The sequence below is a fragment of the Jaculus jaculus genome, chromosome 1 (genome assembly GCF_020740685.1).
Source record: "Jaculus jaculus isolate mJacJac1 chromosome 1, mJacJac1.mat.Y.cur, whole genome shotgun sequence".
Classification (NCBI taxonomy): Eukaryota; Metazoa; Chordata; class Mammalia; order Rodentia; family Dipodidae; genus Jaculus; species Jaculus jaculus.
In genome coordinates this window covers 143,920,777-143,940,498 of record NC_059102.1, presented here as the reverse complement: position 1 = coordinate 143,940,498, position 19,722 = coordinate 143,920,777, and the positions used below count along the sequence as shown (strand labels likewise).

At 48.1% G+C, this 19,722-nt stretch overlaps 1 protein-coding gene across 3 annotated transcripts in view; it reads right to left on the bottom strand.

The window, feature by feature from the left end:
- Usp20 (ubiquitin specific peptidase 20) overlaps window positions 1–19,722 on the bottom strand; it is a 47,947-nt gene that overhangs the window by 20,613 nt on the left and 7,612 nt on the right. For all 3 annotated transcript variants that reach the window (XM_045150632.1, XM_045150638.1, XM_045150637.1), the window contains 7 exons: window positions 12,356–12,461; window positions 8,652–8,747; window positions 5,827–5,880; window positions 4,328–4,390; window positions 3,877–4,008; window positions 1,470–1,566; window positions 581–650 (listed from right to left, as the gene is read on the bottom strand). In XM_045150632.1, coding sequence (XP_045006567.1) covers window positions 581–650; window positions 1,470–1,566; window positions 3,877–4,008; window positions 4,328–4,390; window positions 5,827–5,880; window positions 8,652–8,732 — 497 coding nt within the window. In that variant the 5' untranslated portion in view covers window positions 8,733–8,747; window positions 12,356–12,461. The remainder of the gene's footprint in view (window positions 1–580; window positions 651–1,469; window positions 1,567–3,876; window positions 4,009–4,327; window positions 4,391–5,826; window positions 5,881–8,651; window positions 8,748–12,355; window positions 12,462–19,722) is intronic.

Below are 19,722 nucleotides of genomic sequence, written 5' to 3'. Positions count from 1 at the left end.
TGGTGGCTTCCTTTTGTCATCTCCCAGTTCCTACACCGCTCCCCATTTCACTAAATGTCAGCCTGCATTCCCTGTAAGGCTGGGCTCACCTGTGGTGAACTTACACTCCCTTGAAGATGGGCCTTGTGCGTGGTGCTGGGGATCAACCAAGGGCTTCACACATTCTACGCATGTCCTCACTGTGGACTACACCTCGGCTTCCACTGGCCTTTGAACGTTTCCCAGTCAGCAATGCTGAAGCACCCCTGTGCACTCTCCCACCTCCTTGGTTATCCTGGAGGTACATTCTACTACTCCTCACCTCCCTGTTCATCCTGGGGTACATCCTAGCACTCACTCCACCTCTCTAGTCACCCTCAGAGCATATTCTACCTCTCACTCTACCTCCTTGGTCATCCTGGAAGCACATGTTTTCCACTCACTCCTCACCTCTCTGTTCATCCAGGGGGTACATTAGACCAAAGAGACTGTGGGGTCAAAGAGCATGCTTGATCTATGGGCAACATGCATAGCACAGGGTGGCGGCTGAAGCTGTTTCTGGGCTTTGTCCCCACTCTACCCTCAGGAGGGGTTAACTTACCAATTGGACAAGGCCTGCAGAGCAGCATTCATGTAGCAGGAATTTCCCAGGTTCTTCATGCCTGTGAGGCCTGGAAGTGACACAGTGGGCAGAGGGTCAGAACCCTGTCCAGAGAGGAGCCTTCACAAGTCTCCCTCCACTGAGCAGAGGCCCTGCACCCCTAGACCTCACCAGAACATAGCAGGATACTCCAGCCCAGAGATCTCACACGAGTCAGTGTGACTGCTGCACCTGACAGCTATGTGGGTCTGAGTAGGTCAGGTAAATGAGCCCCTTGGCTACTCTGCCCAGCCCAGCCAACTGCCCAAGCCACACATACAGGGCCACACGAAGAGGTCTGTATGATCTAGGTCATGCATCTAAGAGTTGGCTAATGGCCAGGTGTGGTGGTTTGAATAGATGAACCCCAATATATTCAGTGTTTTATTAGTTTGTAGTTTGCATCTGCAGCCACCTGGCTGGAGGCAGTATCACTGGGTGTATCTTAAGGTGTGGTGGTGGGTTTCAGATTTCAATCTAAAGATATGCAAAGTGTGCCTAGCTGGAGTTCCTGAAGTGTGCTGTGGCTTTTGGCTTTTAGGCTTGTGCTTCTCTCTGTCTGCTTGGGCGTGGGAAGGCAGGCCAGCTTCTTCTGCCATTTATGGAACTTCTCCTGGACCTGTAAGCTTCAATAAATCCCTTCCTCCATAACTGTGCCTGGTCTGGAAGTTCATTTCAGCGAATCTGAAGCTGTCTGTTACTCCAGGTCTCTAGGTCTCTAGGTAAGCAAATCTGTGGACTGTCTGTTACCAGGCTCTGTGCAGCATGGTACAGAGACAAGACCATAGTGCTTTCCAGCTTCAGCCAAGGGGCCAGCCTGGCCAAGCTCCCCTTGTACCAGGGCCATTACCTCTAGGTTTCAGGTCATCATCCTCAGACTCGGATTCTCCTTCGTCAGCCACAGCAATAGGGACAGCTTTCAGAGGGTGAGTGGGTGTCGGGGAGTCCTGCACCAAAGACTCAGAGTGAGGACAAGTGGAATATTAGAGAGAGAGAGACAGGAAAGACATGTCTCCCAAGGAAAGGACAATCAGCTCCTCATCCTCGATCTCTACATAAAAGGACACCATAGGTGAAAGCCAGGGGACCTTGCCCTAGGAACCCCCACGCTTGTCTTTTATTATTATTATTATTGCAGAGAGAGACAGTTAGACAGACAGAGACAGAGTATGGTACACTAGGACCTCTAGTCACTGCAAACAAACTCCAGACACATGCACCACACTATGTATCTGGCTTTTACATGGGCACTGGGGAGTTGAACCAGGGACAGCAGTCTTTGCAAGCAAGCACCTTTAACCCTACACCAGCTCCCCAGCTCCACTTGCCTTTTCCGATTTTAAATAATGAATATTTCATGTATAACACATTTGGAAAATAAAATAGAAGCAAAGAAAAACAATGAAAGTTCAGAGAGCCGGGCGTGGTGGCGCACGCCTTTAATCCCAGCACTTGGGAGGCAGAAGTAGGAGGATCACCGAGAGTTCGAGGCCACCCTGAGACTACATAGTGAATTCCAGGTCAGCCTGAGCCAGAGTGAGACCCTACCTCGAAAACCCTCCCCCCCAAAAAAAAAAAAACAATGAAAGTTCAGAGAGCCACTGCTAACTGCACGTACAGAAGGTTGTTTGTCTGTTAATACACAACCAAAAATGGACATTATATACATCATTTTATAACCTTAAAAAGCTCACAAACAGGGGCTGGAGGGGATGGCTTAGTGGTTAAGGTGCTTGCCTGCAAAGCCAAAGGACCCAGGATCAATTCCCCAGGACCCACATTAGCCAGATGCACAAGGGGTGCACGTGTCTGGAGTTCGTTTGTAGTGGCTGGAAGCCCTGGCACACCCATTCTTTCTCTCTATCTCTCTAACAAATAAACTAAAAAAAAAAAAAAAATGCTTGTCCAGCAGCTATGGTGTGACTAAATGATGGGAAAACATGGCCAGATGTGTGCATGTATACACACCAATACCCACACACAGCCACGGCATCACTAGGAAATGATACAGCAATATGCACATACCAAGCCGGGCGTGGTGGCACATGCCTTTAATCACAGCACTTGGGAGGCAGAGGTAGGAGGATTGCCATGAGTTTGAGGCCACCCTGAGACTACACAGTGAATTCTACAGTGAAAGTGAAACCCCACCTTGAAAAACCAAAAAAAAAAAAAAAGGCCAATACGCACACACCTACCCATGCATACAAATGCAGCCAGAGGCCAGGCGTGGTGGCATACGCCTTTAATCCAGCACTCAGGAGGCAGAGGTGGGAGGACCACTATGAGTTTGAGGCCAGCCTGGGACTAAAGAGTGAGTTCCAGGTCACCCTGGGTTAGAGTGAGACCCTGCCTCAAAAAACTAAAACATAAAAAATTTAAAAATATATATATAGCACACACACCCTGGCCTCCCAAAGCTACTGTCCTGGCCTGATGGCTAGGTCTTCTGGCCACTCTCAGAAGCTGGCCAAGAGGCCTGGGGAGATGGCTCCTTTGTCAAAGGTACTTCCTGGCAAAGCTTGCTAGCCTAGGTTTCATTCCCCAGTATCTATATAGCATCAGATGCACAGAATGGCACATGCGTCTGGGGTTGATATGCAATTGGCAGGAGGCCCTGGCATGTTCATTCTTTACCTCTTCACAAATTAAAAAAAAAAAAAAAAATTAAAAAAAAAGTGGGGCTGCAGAGATGGCTTAGCGGTTAGGGCATTTGCCCGCAAAGCCAAAGGATCTCAGTTCGACTCTCCAGGACCCATGTAAGCCAGAAGCACAAGGGGGCACTTAAGTATGTATATTAAAAAACCTGGCCAGGGCTGAGTCTGCCATCCTGAGATTGCCTGCTGCTTGGAGGGGCCCTTCTCTTGTCTCTGGCTGCCACATGCCACAGATAGTTTCCAGGTATTTCCATGGTGGGGCGTACTGCAAAAAAAGACTCTCAGACCCTCAGGAAATGCTTAAGATGTGGGACGGCCAAAGCCACCTGCAGCATAGTCTGGAAGGGTCCCTGTACCACCCAACCCCACAATTCACACAGGCATCCCATGTTCTTTGAGCTCTTTGGGTGGGGGAGCTGCTCTTGGTCACCCTTGTGTCCTCATGGCCCTACACAGGCCTTGACCCACAGCTGGGCTCCGTAAGCGTTTGCTGACACAGCTCCTTGTAGTCAACACTACGTGGGGATTCCCTGCTCAGGTCACATTTCCCCTACCCCAGACAGTGCCACCAACCAGCAGACTGAGCCCTCTGCTCCGTACCTGCTCTGAGAACTTGGGTGAGGCTGTCGGCAGGTGGGCCACCAGCCGTTGTTCCAGGAAGACCTCCCGCTCACAGGCATAGCACCAAACCCGGAAAGTAGTCAGGTTCACGGTCAGGTTGTGCTTTTTCGCCTGGAGAGTATGATTTAAAATAAGGTCAAGGATAACCTGGCCACATAGGTGCCCCAGACCAGAAGAAGGCTGCCCTGCCCTCCGGCCGTAGGAAGAGGCCAGCAGGTCAGAGGCTGAGCTGGGGTTCGCTGACCTCAACCAGGGCTGTGTACAGGGCTTGCTGCCTACATTTGGTGCCCCATTCTCTGTAACAACACTGCTGTGACTGTCCTGCTTTCCAGCCCAGCTGCATGGCCCAGGGAAAGCAGATGGAGCTAGGAGACAGCTGGTGTACCACCTAGGCTGCCTGGCTATAGAGCTGTGCCCTGGCCACACTCACCTGTGCATGGATAGTGCTGTGGTCAGCAAAGGACTCTCCACAGCCAACATAGGGGCAGGTGACCTGGGGAGAGAGGAGAAGAGAATGAATATCCAGGGATGTGCCAAGAGGAGGCATCAATGAAGTGACTCCCTGACTTGAGTGCAGTTCATTGTTACCCAGCTTGGACCCTCAAGTGACTAAGGCTCTGTCACCTCAGAAGAACAGTAGACAGAGCACTCAGAGGTGGGAAGGGTCACCATAAACGGTGCTCTGTGCTGAGTGAGAGGACACTAGGCCCTGGCTGCTGCTCTCCTGAAAGAAGACAAGGTGGGGTCACTGGCTACTTTCACTTCTTTTATTTACTTATTTTTTTTTTTTTTGGTTTTTCGAGGTAGGGTCTCACTCCAGCCCAGGTTGACCTGGAATTCACTATAGAGTCTCTGGGTGGCCTCGAACTCATGGCAATCCTCCTACCTCTGCCTCCTGAGTGCTGGGATTAAAAGCGTGTGCCATCACGCCAGGCTCTCACTTCTTTTTTTTAAATTTTACTTTTATTTATTTATTTGACAGAGAAAGACAGAAAGAATGGGCACACCAGGGCCTCCAGCCACTGCAAATGAACTCCAGATGCATGCACCCCCTTGTGCATCTGGCTAACGTGGGTCCCGGGGACTCAAACCTGGGTCCTTTGGCTTTGCAGACAAATGCCTTAACTGCTAAGCCATCCCTCCAGCCCTACTTTCACTTCTTTTTAAAAACATGTTTTTGTTCATTTTTATTTATTTATTTGGGAGCGACAGATAGACAGAGAAAGAGACAGAGGGAGAGAGAGAATGGATGCGCCAGGGCCTCCAACCACTGCAAACAAACTCCAGACACATGCACCCCCTTGTGCATCTGGCTTACATGGGTCCTGGGGAATGGAGCCTTGAACCGGGTCCTTAGGCTTCACAGGCAAATACTTAACCACTAAGCCATCTCTCCAGCCCATACTTCCACTTCTTTTAATGAACACCAATCATTGTGACACTCTTAAGAGTTCCCTGGATATTGAGGACGGGCCACATGCCATGTTCTATCCTGACCCCATTAGTGGGCCAATGTGACTGCTATACTTTACAGACAAAGAAATAAGGCGTGGGAGAGACTGCCACAGAGAGGCATGGTAAGCCAGAAGTAATGGTGCATGCCTTTAATCCCAGAACTTGGGAGTCAGAGGTAGGAGGATCGCTGTCAGTTGAAGGCCAGCCTGGGACTAGAGTGAGACCCTACCTCAGGGAAAAAAGAAAAGAAAAGAAACAGGAATGCAGGGCCCTAGCCAGGATGCCCATATGGTGTGATGTGTATACACAGGCAGTTTGGTCTTTTCAGAGATCAGTCAGCCCAGGAGTAGAGTGGCCCTTGTAGGGATTCGCTGACACTGGAGCCCATACTTACAGCGGTACCTACAGGGGTCTGGTGCTCCCAGGCCAGAGTCCAGACTGAGCTCACACACCCCAGCTGAGAGAGCCACTTACCTGAAGACAAGCCCACAGGTTGGGTCCAGCAACACCACATGACTGGCAGGTTCCCTATATGAGGGAGGAAGAGAAAGAGGGTGTTAGTGGCCAAGGGGACAACACAGGTACGCCTCCTCTACTCAGCTGCTGCTCACTCGTCCTAAAGGCCTGGCTCCAAGGCCTTGCCTTACAAAGAAGCCTGAGCCAGGCTACCCATCTGCACAGATGCCCACAGGCTAATTTACCCTAACATGTTTCAAATCATGTGCTTGAGCTATAGAGATGGCTTAGCGATTAAGGCACTTGCCTACAAAGCCAAAGGACGAAGGTTCAATTCCCAGTGCCCACATAAGCCAGATGTACAAGGTGATGCATGTGTCTGGAGTTCATTTGCAGTGGTCGGAGGCCCTAATGCATATATTTTCTCTCTCTCTCTCTCTCTCTCTCTCTCTCTCTTTCTCTCTGTTCTCAAATAAATAAGTGAATACATATTTAAATCAAAACATGTACTTGACAGTATTGGAGCATTTTAAGCCAAATCATTTCAGCCTTAAATTGGCAGCCACTCTCACACTTCACTTGTTTCACTGAGCTTGTATCTCAGTCTCCCTCGTTTCTCCCCCTCCTTCCCCATGGCCACAGCAACAAACAAAACAAAACCAAAATACGATCATGGAATGTATGCTTCTGTAGATGATTCTGTCATCCATTTATGTCACCTTCCTAAGTCTACACACAGAGGCCACACTGCAGATGCACCCTCATTCACTCTCTTCTTCCCTGTCAGATGAATTCTCCAATGGCTCCCAGTGTTTCCCTCACACAAATGTGCTCAGTACGCACTGCTACCTGGGTCTTCACCACTGGCAAAGCTGACTCTCCTACTGGGTGAAGCCCTGGAATGGAAGGGCCTCCCTAAGGAGACAGCTTGTCCCCCTCTGCCCCAGCCTAAGGGGCCAATTTTCCTGTGTCATGGTCACTCTGAGGGCCTTGGACTCTGGCTCTGCATATCTGGAAGGTGTTCTCACCCTGTTTTCCTCAGCAACAACCTGGGACACTGACGAAACATTTTTGCTCCAATTTGCTTCACTGTGAGCTGCCTACGTATGTTACTGCCCCTTTGAGAACTTTTAAAAAGTGCTAGGCCAAGCCAGGTGTGGTGGCACACACCTTTAGCCCCAGCACTGGAAAGGCCAAAGCAGGAGGGTCACCATGAGAGTTAGACCAGTTTGAGGCTACAGAGTGAGTTCTAGGTCAGCCTGAACTACAGTAAGACCCTATATAGAAGGAAAGAAAGAAAGAAAGAAAGAAAGAAAGAAAGGAAGGAAGGAAGGAAGGAAGGAAGGAAGGAAGGAAGGAAGGGAGGAACCCAAAACAATACAAAAAACACAAAGCACTAGGTTTATTCAGAAACTTTCTAGATACCCAGGGATATCCTGAAGATGGACCCAGGTTCACATTCTTCCTCCCACCAGACCCCTCTGCTTCCCACTCTCTGAGAAGCAGTCCTCTTGCTCTCACTTTTCTGGTTGGTGGGGAGAGCATCAGCCTGTGCAAATACTTAAACCCAAGCCTCACTGTCCACCTTCACAAGGAGCAAGATTACTTCAGAAGCACCTGTGACTGAGAAGAGAGGCTCCCGTCTACAGCCCAGCAGCACAGGCCAAGGCCACCAAGACCCAAGACCGTCTATGCAGGGATGAGAATGAAGACATAGGAGCCTGGAAAGGAAGTCTGGCCCTGAGCACAGCTCTCTGGCTACACGACCACAAACCTCTCAGGAGGCTACAGTGTGGTGACCACCTAGAGCCAAGTGGAGTCCACGCAGGGAGGAAGGGAGTGGCCAGGATAAAGCATGAGAGGGCTCTCTGTGGGCTCCAGGCTGTTTGGTGATTGCAGCCCTGGGTAAGGAGGGCAAGATGAGAGAAGCGCTTCTACCACATGTGCATGAGAAATGGAAGGAGACAAAGAGACTGAGCTATGGGGTCCCCTGAGAGTGGCACAGGGCAGGAGGGCCTTTTTGGCCTTTACATATTGCTTTACTCTTGAACCATGTGACATTGTCTTTTTTTTTTTTTCAGTGCTGGGCCTGAATCTCAGGACCTTGCTCATGCTGAGTAAGCCCTCTAGCATTGGGCCACACCCCCAGCCCATATTGCTTTTCCATAAAATTTTACTTTAACAAGGAGGAGGAAAAGGAGGAAGAAAATGCATCTCCTCACTCAAAGAGGCCTCTCTGGGCCCACTAGGGTCCCACATCCATATGAATTCCTGTGCAAGGCCAGGTGTGGCTCAGCGGTACAGCACTTGTCCAGTATGTGCAAAGCACTGGGTTCTAACCCAGGGTGCCAAAAGAAAAATACATAAATAGAGCTGGAGAGATGGCTTAGTGGTTAAGGCATTTGCCTGCAAAGCCAAAAGACCTAGGTTTGATCCCCCAGGACCCACGTAAGCCAGATGCACAAAGTGGCACATGCATCTGGAGTTCATTTGCAGCAGCTGGAGGCCCTAGCATGCCCATTCTCTCTCTGTCTCTTTGCTTCTTTCTCTCTCTCAAATAAATTAAAATACAATATATAATATATAAAACCTCTGCATGGTCCTTCCCTGCTCTAGAAGGCTCTGCACCAATCAGTGGTAATGGACAGAGAACAGTAATGCCTCCTCGGTGGCCTGGTCTACACTGTAATTGGGTCTTCAGGGCACAGCACCCAGAAGGAAGCTGACAAACAGATGCCAGAGCTCCATGACACAGGGCTGAGGAGAGCTGGGCAGGACTGCAGCCGCTCAGAAGCAGCCACGTCCCTGAACAGGACAGCCTGGGGGTGGCCCTGGCCACTTACCTTGGATCTGAGCAGCAAGTCCTCTTTGGTCACCTCCCCTATGGAGTCCAGGTGAGGGCAGAAATCCCTGGTGTCCCCCATTCTGGCCTGGCTCACCTGTAAGGAGACACAACACCCCTGGGTTATCAGCAACCCCTACTGGCAGGAGGTGGGGCAGGCAATAAATTACCAGCACAATTTTAGGGTGCTGACTCTGCCATATATCAGCTGGTGACCCAGGGAGCCTTACCTCCCCAAGTCTCCCTTTTCTTGTCTGAGATGATAACAGCTGCCCAAATGGGCTTCTGTGAGAATTCAGCGGTAAAGGGGTCACAGCTTGGTGGGACGAAAGATAGCCCATTCGGGACATTTAAATTAACTGTACAGTTGGGCTGGAGAGATGGCTTAGTGATTAAGGCGTTTGCCTGCAAAGCCAAAGGACCCCGATTTGATTCTCCAGGACCCACATAAGCCAGATGCACAAGGGGGCACATGCATCTGGAGTTTGTCTGCAGTGGCTAGAAGCCCTGGCACACCCATTCTTTCTCTCTCTCTTAAATACATAAACAAACAAAATATAAAATAACTGTAGGGAGATGTCACAGAGAAGTAACACACTCTAGAACCAGACCTGTAGGTGCTGGTATAGGAGGAGGCCAAATCCATGCCTGCTGCCTACTCCACCAAGGGGCAGACAGAGAACAGCTGGCTTTCAGAATGGCAGATGTTGACCTTGGTCTCGTCTGAGCAAGCAGGGCACATCTTCTGAAGAGTCTGAAGGAGGCCAAAGTCCCACAGCCCACAGGGAGCAGCTCACTACAGGGACCACACCAATGGCCGCACAAGACGGAACAACCTCCAAAAACGTCCTCAGAGGACACAAAGCAGCAGAGCATGCAGGCAACCCACTTAGGGAGCAGTGTGGGAGAGCTAGCCAAGGGATCAACAGCAGCGTGCCTGAATGATAGGTGTCGATGTACAGAAAAAATTACCTTTGCAAAGCCTGCAGCCCAGGTTCAATTCCCAAGCCATACCATATAAGCCAGACACAAAAAAGTGGCATAAGTCTCTGGTGTTTGATTAGTGTGTCAAGAGGACCAGGCATGGTGGCACATGCCTTTAATCCCAGTACTTGGGAGTTCAAGGCCACCCTGAGACTACATAGTGAATTCCAGGTTAGCCTGGTCTACAGCAAGACCCTATCTAGAAAAATCAAAACAAGAAAAACCTGGGCTGGAGAGATGGCTTAGTGGTTAAGGCACTTGCCTACAAAACCAAAGGACCCAGGTTCGATTCCCCAGAACCCATGTAAGCCAGGTGCACAAGGGGCACATGCATCTGGAGTTTGTTTGCAGTGTGGCTGGAGGCCCTGGCATACCCATTCTCTCTCTCTCTCCCCCTCTCTTTCTGCCTATTTCTCTCTCAAAAAATAAAATAAAATAAAATAAAAGCATGCACTACCACACCTGGCATTTTTTTAAAAAAAACCAATATATATATATATATATATATATATATATGGCTAGCCTTGCTGCTTGGGTTTAAGTGGCACATGCTCATGAGAAGAGCAAACTCAGTGTAGAGTAGAATATCACTATGGCACTGTGAACATCTTCCTGACATTCTGTGGCACACCTTTTCTTTCAATGAGAAAAGGGAAAAAAAAGATTTCTGTTCTGGAAAATGGATGCTTCACCTGACAGAACTCAACAGTGCTAAGAGTGGCGGTAGGTACACAGCCCTGCCCATGTGTAAGCCACACAGAACTAAACACCGGAACAGTTCACACCCAAAAAAGCCTGTATGGCCAGTGAGCTATCAGCAGGCTTGGGGCCACACCAGCAGTCATCTGGGCTGTGGAGTGGTCACATCACGAATGAACTAAGGAGACTGGGGGAGGGCACACAAGACCTTCTGGCACTTTTTTTTTCAAGGTAGGGTCTCACTGTAGCCCATACTGACCTGGAATTCACTATGTAGTCTCAGGCTAGCCTTGAACTCACAGGGATCCCCCTACCTCAGCCTCTTTCCAACCTTGGCACGTCTTTTGAAATAACCACAGATTCCTAGAGATTTGCAAAAATGTGCCAGGAGAGGGCTGGAAGGATGTCTGAGCAGTTAAGGTGCGTGCCATACTGACATTCTGCTCTGCACTGGGTCTGCTGTTCTCATGAGTATGTATCACATAAACTCAAGCAGCAAATAAAGCCTAACAACCTGGGTTCAATTCCCCAGTACCCACCATGTAAAGGCAGATGCACAAAGTGGCACATGCATCTGGAGTTTGCTTGCAATGGCTAGATGTCCTAGTGTGCCCATTCTCTCTCTCTCCTCTCAAATAAGTAAATAAAAATTAAAAACAATGTTTTTTTTTTTTTTTTTTAAAGGAGAGCCAGGAGTGGTGGCACATACCTGTAATCCCAGCACTTGGGCGATGGAGGCAGAAGGAATCAAGAGTTTAGCCAGCCTCAGCTACATAGCTAGTTCATGGTCAGCCTGGGCTATATATGATCTTGTTTGAAAAACAAAAATATAGGGCTGGAGAAATGCCTTAGTGGTTAAGGCTCTTGCCTGCAAAGCCAAAGGACCCAGGACCAATGTAAGCCAAATGTATAAGGTGACGCATGCGTCTAGAGTTCATCTGCAGCAGTTGGGCTGCAGAACGATCACTGTGAGTTGAGGCCACCCTGAGCCTACACAGTGAATTCCAGGTCATCCTGGGCTATAGTAAGACCCTACTTTGAGAATGAGAAAATGTATTTACTTATAAGCAGAAAGAGAGAATGTGAATGGGCATGTGAAGGCCTAGTGCCACTGCAAATGAACTCCAGACACATGTGCCACTCTGTGCATCTGGCTTTATGTAGGTATTGAGAAATTGAAGCCAAGCTGTTAGGCTTTGCACACAAGCATCTTCAACCACTTAGCCATCTCTCCAGCCTCTCATGGACCTTTCTTGGACACAGTTTAGAGCTAGAACCAGAGCTCAGATTCCAGAATTGATTCAGTTAAAATATTTACGCTTTAGTTGTTTGGGTTTTTGGGGAGTTGGTTTTCATTTTGTTTTTATTTCGAGGTACGGTCTCACTCATCAGTGGCAAATGCTGCATCCTCTGGACCCCAGAGGTGAATACAGAGTTCTTCCTGGAACCCCCACCCCACCCCACCCAACCTGGCACCAGCCAGCAGGAATGGCCCACACTCCCGGGACAACTCACGTCACTGCGCCGATGGTACCAGCCAGCAGGCCGAGTGCTGTCCTGCACCCAGGCACTCAAGCCCTCTCCACCAGCCTTTAGCAGTGGTGCTAGCCCCACCTCACAGACCAGCCAATGGGGCTTCTTGGCTGGGGCTCACAGACGGGCATCCTAGCTAATGCTGATATACCCCGGTCAGTGGGCTTCGGGCATGCTCACTTGCTCACTCTTTGATGCACAGAAAACATAGACAGGCAAAAGTAGGCGGAACAGCACCAAGCACTCCACTCCGTAGAGGAATCCATGTCCCAGGGCCAATCCAGCTGGCTTCCTCCATTGCCCACCTCCTCCCACTCTGCAGCAAATGCCCGCCACAGAGGCCTTATCTCAGCTGCACACAGTTCTAAGATGGGAGAACTTGGCAAAACCAACCCTTAGCCACAGTTCCATGGTTTTACAGGAGGGACGCACAGCTCCCGCTCTGCTCCAAATTTAAGGGTGTACCTGAGTGGAGGAGGCAGGCCTAACCTGAGTCACAGTGGTTCACGGGAGGTGGCCAGCATGTGCATTCTCTGCTGGTGGCTGACAGTGACGTCTGCTACGGAGGTGTGTGGTAGAGCTTCCAGCAAGGAGTCTGAGGAGTAAACCAGTACAGTTATACAGACCTGTTATTTTATTTATTTATTTTCTTTTCACTCTAACCTAGGCTGGTCTTGAACTCACAGTGATCCTCCTACCTATGCCTCCCAAGTACTGGGATCAAAAGCATACACTACCACAGCCAGCTTAGACCTGTCATTTTAAAAATCACTCATGAGTCAGCTGGAAGTGGTGGCGCACACCTTTAATCCCAGCACTCGGGAGGCAGAGGTAGGAGGATCACTGAGAGTTTGAGGCCACCCTGAGACTCCATAGTGAATTCCAGGTCAGCCTGGGCCAGAATGAGACCCTACCTTGAAAAACCAAAAATAAATAAATAAAATAAAATAAAAATCACTCATGACACTAACTAGAAGCCAAAAACAGCCCAGAATTCCCTCCAGGATGAACCGCGCATGATTGGATATCTGGGATGTCCACAGGTCATATATGCTCTCCAGGGTCAGCTACAGAACTGGCAGACAGGTCCAGGCCCTCCTGGTGGTGCTGTCGGGGTACTATTCTTATCTCCCCCACATACACACACAAGGGACCCTAGAGGGCCTACAGAAGAGGCCACAGGCCACTCCTTCTCCTGACCCTCAGACTGCCACATGCCACCAGCCCCCCAGATCAACTTTCCAGTCTCTCCAGATCCTGCACTGCTCCGAACCCCCAAGTCGTCAGCAACCCTACGGCACGGCTAGGTTCATCCACCTGTCACCACTACCCCCAACTTTGTGGTAGGCCATCACGCCCCAGAATTGGGCAGTTCAGAGAGGGAGGTGTAGTTAGAAGGTAACATTTAAAATAGTCACAGGGACAATGACAGGTTCAAAGTTCTAAATTCCAAGCTTTATTTGAAGCCAGATTTTTTTCATCCTTTCTGCTGAGGCCATACACCCCGCTTTGGCAGTGGCCCTGTGCTATTTTAGGCAGGGCATGGGACTTTTAGTGTCTTTGGTAAGCATACCATTTCTCCAGTGGGACAGCAGGAGAAGCGGATGCCTAGTCATGACTAAGATTATAGCCAAGTGGCACCAAGGCCATGCTTAACCCATAAGAGCAATCAAGTTCTACAACTATGGCTAAGCACCCTCAGGCTATTCTCGCTACCCCTACTGAACAGGGAACAAACAGTTGGCACTTAACTTAGGAATCTGGCCAAGGCCAGACATCTGATTGTACACAGTCACTGATCTGACCAGCCCACATACTCCTGCTCTAAATCAGGGTGGCAAACTTTTCAAAAAACCAGAAATAAATGGCCTGGGCTGTCTTTATGAGTCATATCAGCCTTTGAGACACAAACTTTTGTTTTTCTTCCCAGTCCTTAAAAAAAAAAAATTCTTTAACGGCCACACACCACACCCTTGGCCTACTTCTTTAGTGTACCTCTCCAAGCTACTGGGGTGCTGAAGGCAAGCCTACAGCTTTAGCACCCTGCAGTCGGTGGTACACATTTAAATAAGATAGATTAACCCAAGGCATGGGTGCACACAGCTGTGACCCCAGCACTCAGGGACTGAGGCAAGATGATTCTGAATTTCAGGCTAGCTTGGGCTACACAGTGAGCTCTAGGCCGGTCTAGGGTATAAAGAAAGGCACTGCCTCAGAAACAAAATAACCAAGGGCTTTGGCAATGTGGCTTAGTTGGTAGAGTACTTATCTAGCATTCACTTAGCCCGGAGTTCAATCCCAGCACTGCATAAACCTAGCATGGTGGCACAAGTGTTCAATCTCAGTATTGGGGGGATGGAGGCAGAAGTATCAGGCATTTACAGCCATCCTCAGCTACACAGTGAGTTTAAGGCCACCCTGGACAACTGAGACCCTGTTTCAAAATCAAATAAAAAAGTAAATACAAAAAAATATATTAAAAAGATCACTCTCAGGTTGGAGAGATGGCTTAGTAGTTAAGGCACTTACCTGCAAAGCCAAAGGACCCAGGTTCGATTTCCCAGAACCCATGTAAAGCTAGATGCAAAAAGTGGTGCAGATGTCAAGTTCCTCTGCAGTGGCTAGAGGCCCTGGCATACCCATTCTCTATCTGCCTCTCTTAAACAAACAAATAAATAAAATATTAAAATAAAAAAGGGGCTGGAGCCAGGCATCATGATGCATGCCTTTAATCCCAGCAATTGGGAGGCAGAGGTAGGAGGATTGCTCTGAGTTCAAAGCCACCCTGAGACTACCTAGTGAATTCCAGGTCAGTCTGGGCTACAGCAAGACCTTACTTCAAAAGAAAAAGGGGGTGCTGGAAAGATAGTTTAGCACTTAAGGCACTTGCCTGCAAAGCCTAAAAATCCAGGTTCAATTCCCCAGTACCCACATAAAGCCACATGCTCAAGGTGGTGCATATGTCTGGAGTTTGTATGCAGTGGCTGAAAGCCCTGGTGCACCCATTCTCTCTCTTTGCCTTTCCCTAACAAATAAATAAGTAAAATATGGAAAAAATAATTTGAAAAAGCTCAGCAATTAAGGCGCTTGCCTACAGAGCCTAGCCTAACAACCCAGGTTCAATTTCCCAGTACCCACATAAAGCCAGATACACAAAGTGGTGCATGCCTCTGGAGTTTGTTTGCAGTGGCAAGAGGCCCCGATGCACCTATTTTCCCTCTCTCTCTCTTTCTCTCTCTCTCTCTCCTCTCTGTCTCTCTCTGCTTGCAGATCAATAAAAATATTTAAAATAAAGAATATCACTGTTAGCCACACAACAAGTTTAAGGCCAGCCTGGGTGACAAAACAAAGGAAAGAAAGCAGAAGACGTGGCTCAGCAGTTCAAGGCACTTGCTTCCAAAGCCTGACGGTCTAGGTTTGCTTGTCTAGTGTCCACGTCAAGCCAGGAACACAAAATATCCATACATATGGATTTCATTTGCTGCAGCAGGAAGTCCTGGTGCGCTCATTCTCAGTGAAGTAAGTATTTTAAAAAAGAAAGAAAAGAATAAGAATGCATCCCTCAAAAAACATTCCTAATAAAAAGGCAAAACCAAGGGAGAGTCAAGAGGGGACTAACACGGCTCCAGCCCTCTTCTGAGTGAATGAGGGTGCATGCGAGGGCTGGCATACCGCTTGTGGGAAGACGAGATAAAACCTAAGTGTGCCACTAGCCACAACAATGACACAGCAAACTGCTGCACCAATGAAACTAGAGTGGAGTAAGTGGAAGGACAGCATGCTCACAGACCAGCAGACTCCACACTGGTAAGATGTAGATCCCCCCAATTAATTCAGACCCATGCAGGCATCATTTATTTTTGTATCCAGCTTTAGGTGAGACATTTCACATAACATGGGCTGGCAGGCTTTGCAAAGAAACACCTTTAGACGGATGATGGTGCATGCCTTTAATTGCAGCACTTGGGAAGCAGAGGTAGAAGGAACTGAGTTTGAGGCCACCCTGAGACTACATACTACAGGTCTGCCTGGGCTAGAGTGATACCTTGCCTCAGAAAACCAAAACAAGCAAACAAACAAAAAACCCCACCTTTTTGCTTGTAATTTTATTTTTACTTTTTTATTGGAGAGAGGGAGGGAGAGGCAGTAGAGAGAAAGAGAGAAAAATGGCCATGCCAGGGTAACCAGCCACTGCAAATGAACTCCAGACACATGGGCCACCTTGTGCATCTGGCTTAAGTGGGTCCTGGGGAGTCGAACCCAAGTCCTTTGGCTTTGCAGGCAAGTGCCATAATTGCTAAGCCATCTCTCCAGCCCCTCAAAAAAACCTTTAATTGCTGAGCCATTTCCTCAGAAGGAATTTTATTTAAGAGAGAGGGCACACCAAGAGCCTCTAGCCATTGCAAACGAACTCCAGACGCATGCACCACCTTGTGCATATGGATTACGTGGGCACTGAGAAATTGAACCCAGGTCCTTAGGCTTCACAGATAAGTGCCTTAACCACTAAGCCATCTCTTCAGCCCTCCCCCTTTTATTTGGTTTTTTGAAGTAGGGTCTCACGGTAGCCCAGTCTGACCTACAATTCACTATGGCTGGATGTGGTAGCACATGCCTTTAATCCCAGCACTTGGGAGGCACAGGTAAGAGAATCACCATGAGTTTGAGGCCAGCCTGAGACTACATAGTGAATTCCAGGTCAGTCCAGACTACAGTGAAACCCTACCTCTAAAAAAAAAAAGAATTCATTAGTTTGAAGTTTGTTTGCAGTGGCTAAAGGCCCTGGCGTACCCATTCTCTCTCTTTATTTGCCTTTCTCTCTGTGTCTGTCACTCTCAAATAAATAAATTTTAAAAAATGAACAACAACAACAAACTTGCCATGCTGGGGCTGGAGAGATGGTTCAGTGGTTAAGGGGCTTGCCTGCAAAGCCTAAGGATCTAGGTTCCATTACCCAGTATCCACATAAAGCCAGATGCACAAGGTGGCACTTGTGTGTAGTTTGTTTGCAGTGGCTAAAGACCCTGGCATGGCTGGGCATAGTGGTGCATGCCTTTAATCCCAGCACTCGGGAGGCAGAGGTAGGAGGATTGCCTTGAGTTCAAGGCCACCCTGAGACTACATAGTGAATTCCAGGTCAGCCTGGGCTAGAGTGAAACCCTACCTCAAAACAAAAAAAAAAAAAAGAAAGAAAGAAAGAAAAAGAAAAAAAGGACCCTGGCATGGCTTCCCTCCCTCTTTCTCTTTCTGTCTCTTTATAACATAGGTGTCTCTTTCTCGCTCTTTCTCATTAACAAATAAATAAAATAAAAATTTAGAAAAAAGGAGTTGTAAGGCTGATTCCAAAATGTATAGGAAACTGGGTCTCATGGTACAGGCCTGTATTTTAAGCTGCTAGGACGGCTAAAGCAGCAAGATTGCAAGTTCAAGGACTGGGAAGATGGCTAAAGGCAACTGTTTGCAAAGCCTGCCAGCCCTAGTTCAATTCCCAAGCCATCCATATAACTCTGGACTCAAAAAGTGACACAAGTATCTGGTGTTTGTTTGCAGTGGCAAGAAGCCTGGGATACACACACACACACACACACACACACACACACACACACACACAAATTTAAGCAAAAGATTGAATGTTCAAGGCCTGTCTGAACCACATAATGAGTTCTAGGCCAGCATGGGAAACTTAGTGAGACCCTGTCTTAAAATAAGAAACATGGTCTGAAGAGATGGTTCAGCAGTTAAAGTGCTTGCCTGCAAAGCCTAACAACCCAAGTCTGATTTCCCAAGACCCACAGAGCCAGATGCACAAGGTGGAGCATGTGTCTGGAGTTCGTTTGAGCAGCTAGAGACCTTGCTTGTAACCCCAGTCTTGAAAAGGGAGCAGACACCTGGAAATAGCATGGGCTCAGGAGACAGAGCAAGTTCTGGTATCAGTAAGAGACTCCAGCTCAAACAAGAATGGATGGAAGAGTGATGGAGAGGGACACCAATGTCCTACTCTGGCCACCACAGGTGAGTGCACGTGGCACCTCAAAAGCACATTCATGTACATACATCACACATACCACATATAAACAAACCAAAATAAAAAAATAAAAACAAAAAGAACACTACTGGATCAATTAATTTGAATATGGACTACATTAGAAAATAATGTTTATTTAGGCTTCACAGACAAGTGCCTTAACCACTAAGCAATCTCTTCAGCCCCTCCCCCTTTTGTTTGTTTTTTTGAGGTAGGGTCTCGCTCTAGCCCAGCTGACCTAGAATTCACTATAGCTGGGCGTGGTGGCACATGCCTTTAATCCCAGCACTTGGGAGGCAGAGGTAAGAGGATCACTGTGAGTTTGAGGCCAGCCTGAGACTACATAGTACATACATGTACTTAAACTCCTAAGCTGACAGTCTCAGCACCAGTACCCTCTACTGTAATGATTATTTGAAGTCATTAAGTTCAAATGAGCTCTCTAGGGTAGGCTCTGCTCTGCCCGATATGCCCCTGGGATGGGAACTTAAGACAACAGGGAGGCACACACAGCACACGGAGAGAAGCTAAAGAGGGACTGCAGAAACCAAACCTTGCAACCCCCTTGGACTTCTAACCTCCAGAACTGTGAGACAGAGAAATCCTGTTGTCTAAGCCGCCCAGCCTGTGGGGCTTTGTCATGGCTGCCCTGGAGGGTCTACACCATTACCCACACCAGCAAGGTTCCTGAAGATCAAAGTCAGGCTCTGACTACGGGTGAGAACACCTTCATTCTAGGTGATTTGGTGCCCCTGAGATATTTAGTACAAACAGCTAGGGTGTCTGTGGTTCACTCTTGGGTGAGCAATAATAAATTACACCATTAAGAACACACATGGGCTGGAGAGACATAGTGGTTAAGGTGTTTGTCTGCAAAACCAAAGATCCGGGTTCGATTCCAGGACCCACGTTAGCCAGATGCACAAGGGGGTGCATGCGTCTGGAATTCATTTGCAGCAGCTGGAGGCCCAGGTGTACCCATTCTCTCCCTCTTTGCCTCTTTCTCTCTCTCAAATAAACAAGTAAATAAAACATATTTTTAAAAAAGAAAAAAACTAGCTGGACATGGTGGTGCATGCCTTTAATCCCAGCACTTAGGAGGCAGAAGAAGGAGGATCGCCATGAGTTAAAGGCCACCCTGAGATGACATAGTGAATTCCAGGTCAGCCAGGGCTAGAGCAAGACCCTACCTTGAAAAACAAAACAAAACAAAAACACACACACGCACACGCACAAAGAGTAAATAAGGCAAATGGTAGATGAGTGTCTACTGTGTTATTATTCCTGCAACTTTTCTGTGTTTGACCTTTTCAATGAGCTACACCCCAGTTCAAAAGTGATAGCTTTTTAAAAAACTTTTTAGGGCTGGAGAGATGGCTTAGCAATTATGACACTTGCCTGCAAAGCCTAAGGAACCGGGTTTGACTCTTCAGATCCCACATAAGCCAGATGCATAAGGTGTAGCAAGCTCGCAAGGTCACACACGTGCACAAGGTGGTGCATGCATCTGGAGTTCGATTACAGTGTCCAGAAGCCCTGGTGCACCAATTCTCTCACTCTTGCTCTCCTTCATTAAAAAAAAAATTTTTAATATTTGAGATGGAGGGGGAGAGAAAGGATGGGCACACCAGGACCTCCAGACACTGTAAACAAACTCCAGACACAGACTCTACCTTGTTCATCTGGCTTATGTGGGTACTGGGGAATCGAACCTGGGCCCTTAGGCTTTGCAGGCAAGCACCTTACCCACTAAACCATCTCTCCAGCTCTAAAAAACCAAAAAAAAAATAGCTTTAAATTTTTTTGTTTATTTTTATTGATTTATTTGAGG